General features: G+C 35.0%; 1 protein-coding gene across 1 annotated transcript in view; it reads right to left on the reverse strand.

Annotated features, from left to right (window-relative positions):
• LOC110097027 (putative transglycosylase H16_A0665) overlaps positions 1 to 9,880 on the reverse strand; it is a 13,037-nt gene extending 3,157 nt beyond the window's left edge. The window contains exons 1-5 of the mRNA XM_020823232.2: positions 9,259 to 9,880; positions 8,504 to 8,629; positions 5,351 to 5,502; positions 4,957 to 5,074; positions 3,021 to 3,098 (exon numbers count right to left, since the gene is read on the reverse strand). Coding sequence (XP_020678891.1) covers positions 3,069 to 3,098; positions 4,957 to 5,074; positions 5,351 to 5,502; positions 8,504 to 8,629; positions 9,259 to 9,849 — 1,017 coding nt within the window. The 5' untranslated portion in view covers positions 9,850 to 9,880 and the 3' untranslated portion in view covers positions 3,021 to 3,068. The remainder of the gene's footprint in view (positions 1 to 3,020; positions 3,099 to 4,956; positions 5,075 to 5,350; positions 5,503 to 8,503; positions 8,630 to 9,258) is intronic.
• Positions 9,881 to 10,380: the final 500 nt, after the last annotated feature.

A 10,380-nucleotide genomic window follows, 5' to 3' on the forward strand; every position in this document is an offset into this window, starting at 1 on the left:
GTTTTCAACCCCCTCCCTCTCCCTCTAGAAACCGCCGGCCTCCCCCCCATTAACTCCCCCATTCAAGGCATTAATTCCTTTGGTTTGAATTTTTAAAATTCAAATCAAGTCCCTCCTAATTAATTAAATCTGAGATTAAAATTCAAATTTCGTTAAATCCCTAAACACTCCACTAAACCTAATTTCCCCTAACCCGAGCCCTCTCCCCCTTGAACCCGTCAGCCCCCTTCCCCTTGGAAATCCCGCCGCCCCTCTCTTCTCCCCCTTCCTTCTTCTCAAACTACAAGGGCTCTCCCTCACCACTTCGTACCTCTTTTCTCCTCATTAGTGCTCTTTCAACACCGGCAAGAATGCATGGCGGATCCCGAGCTTGAAGGAGGACTTGTGTTCGACGTCTACGGAAACATCCATATTCTTCGATCCCCGTTCTTCGACGTGGGGTTTGACCACGACGGCACTGTAGAAAGTTACTTGGATCAAATTCTCCCCACCCTTGCGCACATCGTCGACGGTCAATTTTCAGACTACGATTGGATCATCGTCGGCCACCCACCACCCTCATCTCCACCGGCTACCGCTCCACCAACGAAGGTCTTCGACGCCGTCTTCCTAGTGGTAATATCTTTCTTCGTATGGTTCATCTTCCTCCGCTAAAGCCTACAAGTAGTTGAGCTAGAAGGCCCTTGAGGTGAACCTCACGTTGTTAAACGTTGGACTATGTTATGTGTAGTTTGCATTTAATATTGCCTTGAACTTTGAAGGAATTGTTTGGTTATTTTCTATTGCACTTCTTTGGCCTAAGCAAGTTGAATTCTTCAAATTTATAAGTCTCTTTTATGTGCTAGCAATAAATTTTCATGAGCAACGCTTTAATCAATTGTCGTTCTAATTTCTAAAGTTAACTCCTAGTAGTTTCACATCACTTACTTTGTTTCCTTTATGGCTGTCAAAATCGAGTCACGGGTTAGGTTCGGATTCAACCCGAAATTGACCTGACACTAATGCCTTTATTTGCCATTATAGTGGACATGCATTTGTGACCAGCATATTATAAATATTTGTCTCCATCTATGTTTCTTTATCTTTTCTCTATCTCCACAGAGAATAATTTTAACACAATACTTTCTCTCATACTCTTTATCAAACCCTTAAACATGTGTTTACCTCTTGATTGCCTTGAAAAAAAGCAAGATTCCCCATTAATGAAAGACATAATAAAATATTTTCCATAGAAATTGAAATAAGGTAAGCTTTCAGTTCATAGATTCAGGTATTTTTAACATATAGTAACAAATGGTTAACTGGGACTGTTACCTAATTAATAAACAGTCAAATAGTAATAATTCAAGTGACATTGTTTTTTATCTTCTGATAGATATGAGCATTGAAATAATTACTAGAAAACACTTGCTACTTTAATCATGAATAGTATTTGTATATTTATGAAAAACACTAGAATTTCAGTAACTACTAAGGCTTCATTTGGGACGACTTTCAAATAGTAATAATTCAAGTGTTATTAAGTAATTTTTTAATACAAAATTTTAATTTTTGTATTAAAAATTTGTGCTAAAACTATGTTTCAAAAAAGCAATAAAAAAGTCATCCTAAACGAAGCCTAGTTCAGCAAATGCATAGAATCACAATTTACAAGAAAATCTAACCCAAAAACATCTTTATCACAAACAATCATAACCCTACACCAAATTAACCCTAGCTAGAATACCGACAAGACAAAGAGATATGAGTAGTAAGGATTTAGTTCAAGGGAAGTGTATAAAGGAAGGAGATATAAAAGTATTTTTCTTATAAGATGATATTCAACAAAGGTGGATGAAATATTTTGCTAAATTTTTTAATGAAGAATATGAAAATACGATTGACTTTAGTGATCTTAGCACACTAAATGAAAATAAAGATTTCTATTTTTATTAGCGTGATAGTAAAACCAAAGTTAGAGAGACATTAAAAAAAATGAAATGTGGAAAAACTGTTGAACCTGATAATATTCCAATAGAGGTGCGGAAATGTTTAGGAGATGAAGAAATTTCTTGGCTTACTACACTTTTTAATACTATTTTGTGCCTAAAAAGATGACAGATGAGTGGAGAATGAGTGTGTTAATTCCTATTTTTAAGAATAAATGTGATGCACAAGATTGTGTGAATTAGAGGTATTAAGTTAATGTGTCATACTTTAAAACTTTAGGAAAGAGTTATGGAGCGTAGGTTGCGGCGTGATACTAATGTTTCTCATAATCAATTTAGATTCATGCCGAGCAGGTCTACTATGGAAGCGAGTTATACCTACAATGTTTTATGGTGCTAAATGTTGGCCATTAAAAGAGAAGCATAATGCTAAGTTAAGTATTGCAAAGATGAGGATGCTCAAGTGGATGAGTGGCTTTACCCTTAGAGATATGATACGAAATGAGAATATACATGAAAGGTTGGAGTAGCTCCAGTGGAAAATAAGATTAGAGAGAGTCGCCTTAGATGGTTTGGTCACATAAAATGGCAGCCTTCTGATGACCCGATTAGAAAAGTATATGTATTAGATTTGACTTATGTTAAGAAATGTAGAGGTAGACTTAAAAAGACTTGGTTAGAAAATATTAGAAATGATATTTCTTTATTAGATTTAAACGAGAATTTGACTTTTAACATGACACAATAGAGAAAAAGGATTCATGTAGCCGACCCCAAGTGGTGGGACAAAGAGTTGATGTTGTTATTGTTGTTGTAGAATACCGACCAATAGGCAATGAATCGGAAAGTTATGATCAGTCTAGTTTCACATATAAGCCAACCCAATTAATCAATTATGATTTGAATCATAATATAGCACTTTCTTCGCCACATCCCAACGTCATCTTATTTATGAAATGTTTGTAGGGCTAAATTAAGTTTAAAGTGAATTGAATTCATAAAAATATAAATTACAGAGAATCTGATTAGTTAAGATGCATTAATCATCCAAGAACAACAGCTAAAATTAGTCAAGTTGAAGAAGAAGCTTACCAGGATTGAAAAAAAATGTCCTAAGTAGGGATCGCTGTCGGCAACTATTCAGAACTTGATCAACTCCTTCGCACACTTCTGAAAGGAAATATCATGATGTCAATCAAGTCATCTTCGTATATAAAAACAAAAAAAAAAAATAAAAATAAAAATCTTCGTATATCACAAGGTGAAGTAAATAAAGAATTGCATCATGCCAATCAAACAATTTTATGACTTTCAAAGCATTAATATTTGAAGGAAAAGCATGAGAGTTTCTTTCATTTCTATGCTCTGCAATTGTGTTAGTTATAATAGCAGCACTAAGGTTCAATAACCACCCGGAAAATCGTATTATTTGTTGATCAACGAGACCATTTCTCAAGTGACCACTGTGATTTTATGAAGGATGAAAAGAAAATCAACTAATTGTTCCATGCCAGTGATTGTGAAATCAATCTTTTCTATTATACCGAAAATTCTACCACCAACCCCCATTATGGTTTGCTTTGATTATTAGCTTGCATGGTATATAACTATATATGCATTGAACACAACGAAAACTATACATTAAGAAAGATCCTAAAAACCCACCGTTAATTAGTTTGGTTGGTGGGCGAGTATGGTTGGGAACCCTCCAACCCGTACTCGATTTCCCTCGAGCAGCAACTCCTTTTAAGTGGGGTCCAATCAAGTGCGGGCTAGAAGGTTTCTGTGGTGGATACCTCTTCTAGGTTAGCCGAGGATTAGTCACACCACCAAGTTCTCTTTCGGGGATGGCAGTGGGCCCCCCATTCAAAAAAAAAATCCTAATGGATATTAATGGCTGTCTGAGAGGACAAAAGTTGAGTTTTTTAAAGCTTTGTAGTGGATGGACCATATTAAATGTGTGTGTAATTAATGTGCTTAAGTTTTTTTCTCTTCATATCGGGTGTCTATGAGTGAAATTCATGTGCTTCTATTTTGTGTAGTTTGTAGTGCGTGCTTTGTGCATCCAAGATATGTTGCATAGCGTATCCATAAAAATGAAGTTAATAAAATATAAATTATATATATTAAGGATAAATTACCATTCATTGCATTTAAATGAAAAATATCACTAAGCCTTATCCCTTAATAGCATCTATTTTGATATCATATAAATTTTTTAAAGTTTAAAATGCATAATTTGATTTCAAGAAATTTCACCAATATCAGCAAATCTCTCTATTTAAAAATAAATAAATAATATTAAAAAAATTAAATATGTATATATTAAACCTAAACATGGATTAGAAAAGTTTGATCAGATATAAATATGAGTGCTACTTGCTCATTTTAATATAAAAAAATTGAATAATTTGCACCATAGAAGTGTTAGGAACAGCTTGCACGCGCAAAACAAGCAAAGCGTTCCTACCGGTATGGAGGACATACTATAAGAAATAAGTTACGGTAAAGGAAATGGACATCCTAAGTTGTATTTAATGGTTGAACAATATATGAAGCATAATTTATGATTTTGCAGGGAACTTATTTGGTTAATTTCATTCCAATAAACTCGATAAGCTAAATTATTTTGTGGAGTTTGTTTATTATAAGAAGTAATTTGTGGTGTTTTGTTAGTTACATATATTGGAATGGCAGAGGAAAAAACAATTTTTTAATTTCTAAAGCAACTGACGGAAAACCACTTAATAAATGAGGGCAGCCACTGATAATTTATGAAAACCGAACCACCATTATCTACTTTTAAGGATTACATGTACTTGATCATTTCCCTTGTGTCATCTTATCTCCATTTTGCATTTACTGTTTGGGTTTGATAGGAAAGAGTTATGAAACAAACCGCATTATCAGTTAAGAGTCATGAAAATTATACAACAATAATCGGACATCCTACGAAAAGAAATAGATTTCATAATAAAGGAGAATTCATTTGATTCAAATATAATATTTGCTAAACAATGAAACTTACGAACTTATTTTCAGAGCATAAGTAGAAAGGTTCTCTTGCAATCTGAATGGCTTTCTCCATCTCAAGATATCCAGCTGAAACCATCCTCCTTAATACCTTGACCTGGGATGACTTGGATCTGAATGAAAGGGAAAAATCTAGTTATCTTCAAAAACTAAGGCTTCATTTGTGACCGCTTTCTTTTTGCTTCTTAAAGCAGCTTCCTAGTGCTAGGAAGCTGCTTTAAGAAGCAATATGAAAGCCGTTCCAAACGAAGTCTAAAAGGTGCCAAGGAGAACGGAATTTCATGATACAAAAAGCAAACTGACACGCGTAATTCTTTAACAAGGAAGATGATAGTAAGCAGGCCTATTTCAGATAGAAAACATATCTAATAAGCATAAACTTGACTCACCTTTTGGGGTACTTCAGCGGATTTAGTAATTCAGGGCCAGGTAGAATTCCAACGAGCATTGCAGATTCCCCCACAGAAAGAGAAGAAGGCCTCTTTCCAAAGTAAAACTGAGAGGCTGATTCAATACCATAAATTCCATTTCCCCAGTACATCTGTAGAATGGTCTTGTGATTATTAGAAAAATAGATAACAAATTAACCCCAGGTTCAGAAAAAAAAAAGTTCTATTTGGACACTGATAGTATATGAGGCTGTGCTCAGCCAATGTCAGTTGTTAAAGCATACAGAAAAGACTGCTAGCTTTCAATATCTTTTTATGTTGGCATTTAAACAAGTCATATCTTTCCCTCTTAAACAGTATAAAGGTCAAGCAATGAACTGCATAACTGATTGTAACTCATAAAGAAGTTCAAAAACAGTTCCAAATCCAGTAACCTTTTTCTGAGTTATTGGCATATTTATTTGACTTCTCTATGACGTATGCCATGTCGATTCTAGTGAATAAGATGAGTACGTGGGACAGCCAATTATTTCAAAAAATCTTATTGAAGGCCATAGCTAATGGGGTCTCTCAATATAGGCAATCTTAACTTACAGAGTATAACTACCCATCTTGCCCAACAACCTATCAATGTTAGTCTTGTCATCAAGAAATTTAATAGATCAATATTTGATATTAAAGTGATTTTATGAGAGAGCAAGTAATGGTGAAGTTTTTTAGTAGCAAAAATCAACCACAAATAATGCTTCTCGATTTGAGAATACCATGCTTCCACTTCTATCAGTCTTCAACTGATATATTAGAGAGTATACACCTTCCTTTCATCATTATGCTACACCAATAATGTTCCGAGAGTCTCTTCAATTCCATTGTATGCAAGATAAGAGGCTTCTTCGAAATTGACGGCATAAGAATGGACATACTTAGTAGATATCTCTTCATACTATCAAAGGTTTGTTAACATTAATTATCCCATTTAAAGCAAACAATTTTCTTCAATAGGTTCACAAATGATTGACATCCGTCTGACAAATTTTATATAAATCATTGAATGAATATGAGTTATCCTTGTAAAGAACGAAGCTTGTGAAGACTTTTTCAGTTTTTCTTATGCAGCATTTTAATGATCGCCTTTAATTTTGTTGAGGTCAATTTCAATTACAATGTAGTGTATATGCACCCTAGAAATTTTTCTAAGGAAACCCCGAAAGCATATTTGAGATGATTCATTTTGAGGTCAAGCCATTAAAGATGCGAATAATAGTCCTTTGATATGTAGCTCCAACAATTTTCAAGTCAAAGAGCATGACCGTTCAAGTGAATATATTGATAGGAATCTTGTATGATATATAATTTTCATCTTCTTGAGTTATTTTGATCTGATTGTAGCCAAACAATTCGTCAATAAAAGATAATATCGCAATTGAAAGTATTATTAACTAACAATTCTGATACAAGAAGAGAAACATAAACTTTTGGAAACATCATATTGCTGTCCCAAAAGTTGATCCATAAACATTTGACTATTATTCTTCACGGGAAAATATTACCTATCCAATTGACATCTTTTTCTTCTCTAATAAAACCCCTTTATTGAGCTTTTTAATCTATGCAAACATTTGATCGTTAATCTCTAATCTCATTCACCTTAGAGCTTATTTGAAAGGTGCTGTAGAAAGATTAATTGTCAATTTTTGACCTATCATATTAAGGGATAAGTTGGCATCTCAACTTATGTCTAAGCAAACAATTCCTGAATTCAAAGAGTAGAGTTTTTATTTCCTCAACTTTATTATCAGCTGGGAAAGCACTAATGAAGGTTGGATGAATTTTGAGAACATATGAGTTTCTCAAAATCAAGTAGTTTAGCTTTCTTTCTTTTGCTTTTACTCAAGATCAATTTTAAATTGATCCAATTATTTTTAAAATTCCAAATATCCAATCCTTCAAATGAAACATAAAAATACACCATATTCAATCATAGATATTCTAAGGGAAAAAATATTTGAGCATGGACAAATAAAATGCAATTTTTGTTATTGAGTCCAACCATATAATTTTTTTTTCATTCAAATTAATATATTATTTTCTATGTTTTACTCGATCATAAAATATTTCAAATAGGTTGAGAATAAAAAAACTCCACCCAGCTTCTTGTAACCATTTTTTTTAACACTACAAATAAAGAGCTAATGTTGGCAACGCGGCATGAGAATTTCGCTGTAATTTTTTTCCTATTTTTCAGCATTCAAACCTCATCTAACTTAACTAGTAGCTATAAACATCTTTGTATGGGTCCTCAAATCCTTTTATAGTACATAAAGTCGCTTAAAAAAGAAACATTGGCATGGAGATTTTTTCTTGCTTATTTGATTACACTAAATAATTTTGGATTTGTAATCATTTTCCCAACATCTGCTCAAAGCAAAGTGGTACATCCTCTACAAAATCAATTTGCAGCTAATAAAACAAGCAATCATAAAGCCGGCTAACTAGCCTTAATTAAAAGAGCTCTCCCGACTCCCATTATCCATATTAGTAATTAACCATAGAAGCTTGTGGCTATAGAAAACTTTTGAAATAGATCACAAATTCCTTATTGAAAGATTAAATCTTAAAGTAGCATCTTATTTGATATCTATCTTTCGAAAAGTTAACCTAAAATCACTCAATTTTGATGAAGCAAAAATTTTAGGAGCCCACTCCCATTGAACCCCCATAAGTTGTGTCATGACCATCGACCTATGTTTTGGATAAAAGATATGAAGGAAAAAAATCTATAACCATTTTTTTAAATTCCACATAGCATGCAATCTTTTAGAAAATAGCACAACCTAGTAAACAAAAATTGATTATCTTGAATTGACAATCAGATATCCTTTAACCCAAATCAAAGTGAACCGAAGAACCCTGCAATAGCCTCATTAGAAAACATTTTCTTCACAATATTTGTTGAAACCATGTGTGCGCTTCTGAGTTTGTCTATGTATGTATTGCAAGGCACCAAATCCCTAGCTTAGCATTTAGACAATCAACTCATTACCATAATCCATGACATGGATACAAATGGTATTCTTAATGAACTTAAATCGACACACAAACTTGGAAGTAAATAAATTTACAACACAAGGTTTGAAGGTGAAGATTATATACCTTTTTCAAGTATGAATATAATATTTTCCATTTTGATATTCTCTTCTCTACCATGAGAGATAATAGTCCTTCAACAAACTTTCTTGAAATTGTACGCTCACTGGTCAGAAATACTCTCTTCACAAGCTGTCAAATAAGAAAAAACTTAACTTGTTATATAAATCAACAAGTTAATTGTTAAAGATAATGCCCAAAAAAGTTAATTGCTGTCTCTTACGGGTTTGACCTTATTGCCAGTTTCAAGTTTATTAACAAAAAAGGAAATTGTGGAGATCATTACAATCAGATATTTCCAAGGATCAAGACACTCATCCAAAAAATAAGGTAAGGAAACACCAACCAAATGCAACGATTGTAAGATCCGATTATTTGAAGTTTGTAATAGTAAAAATTCAATATTTCAATGTGGCCTCCATTAATATATTTATATTTATATATATTGGAAACCCCATAGATGGAAAGCCCGGATCAATCACAATCAAAGGCTTCATTTGAATAATTACTTATTCACTTGGCTAAGAAGTAAGGCTAGTGCTAGCTTCTGCAAATGCAAAATAAATTTCCATCTAAACAGCCTCATCACAGATCACAATATGTGTCAGAATTTTCATCTGTGAATCTGTGATTATACCAGCCAGCGCAATGCTAGGTGGCTATCTAGAACACCTAATTCTAGCTAGCCACCGAGTTCAACCCGGAATGAAATAGCGGTAATCGTGGCGGGAATTAAACAGAATGATTTGAAATCAATGAACCTGCTGAGTGATTGTGCTTCCTCCTCCTCCATTAGGGTAATTAACAACAGCCCTTGCAATTCCGTGCAGGTCAATACCATAGTGAGAGAAAAACCGGTGATCCTCCGATGCAGTGATTGCCTGTATAAGGTGGAATGGCAGCTGCGCAAGCCAAGCTTCCGCATCCTTCTCCGTAATATCAACGATATGCTGCCACCGATCACAAAAATCGGAAGGTAGAAATCGGAAAACCCGCAGTAGAGAGATAACTCCGTCCAAGAGGAAGGAAACCGGATCGTAGAGAACAAATGAGCTTGTCGATGGATGCGACTGTTCGATAGAAGGAAGAGCAGATATCGGAAGAACACAAAGTGATCGAACTTCCCGGCGGAAGTTCGCCGGCTTTGGTGATGTGAATCTCGCAGAGGCAGAGGCGGTGGTTATGAGGGGGAGGCGTAGGCGGCTCGGGTGACCCTTGACGAAGGGAAATGCGGGAGCGGGAGAAAGGAGGGACATGGTAGTGTCCGGAGGAGTGGAGAGGATTTGGGTATTTAGAACGCCGGTGGGCGGTGACAGTGGCCGAAGGAGAGAAAAGGGAGGGAGGACTGACATTTAAAACGTTCGTGGATGCCACCGAGGCAAGTCTGGCACAATTCGTTGGTTTCACTAGGACGGGAAATTCTCGACGAGGACGGGCCTTGAATGAAAGTGCATCACAGCCGTCGATCTGTCTGGATTGTATAGCTGCGGTGAATCGATTGTATTGTACGTGATTGGCTCTCGAGAGGAGAAATTATTAGTGGTGTCAATATATGGAGTTTTTATTGGGTGCCGAGTGCGGACGTAGTTCTGTATGTGCAAACAAGTAGTATCGCGCCACGTGGCGCGATACTACTTGTTTGCACATACAGAACTACGTCCGCACTCGGCACCCAATAAAAACTCCAATATATGATACGATCTCAAACTCTACATTAACTCCTCTAAAAAATTTTGGGTTAGGTTCAACTCGAATCCGAAAAGGGTGTGGATTCGATTCGGATTCGAGTTGACCCATAAATCTGAAATTGACCCATTTTTTATCTGGAAATCCGAAATGACCAAATTTTTACCCGAAAATAAGAGATTGACCCATTTTTTTAT

The sequence above is a fragment of the Dendrobium catenatum genome, unplaced genomic scaffold (genome assembly GCF_001605985.2).
Source record: "Dendrobium catenatum unplaced genomic scaffold, ASM160598v2 fragScaff_scaffold_760, whole genome shotgun sequence".
Taxonomy (NCBI): domain Eukaryota; kingdom Viridiplantae; phylum Streptophyta; class Magnoliopsida; order Asparagales; family Orchidaceae; genus Dendrobium; species Dendrobium catenatum.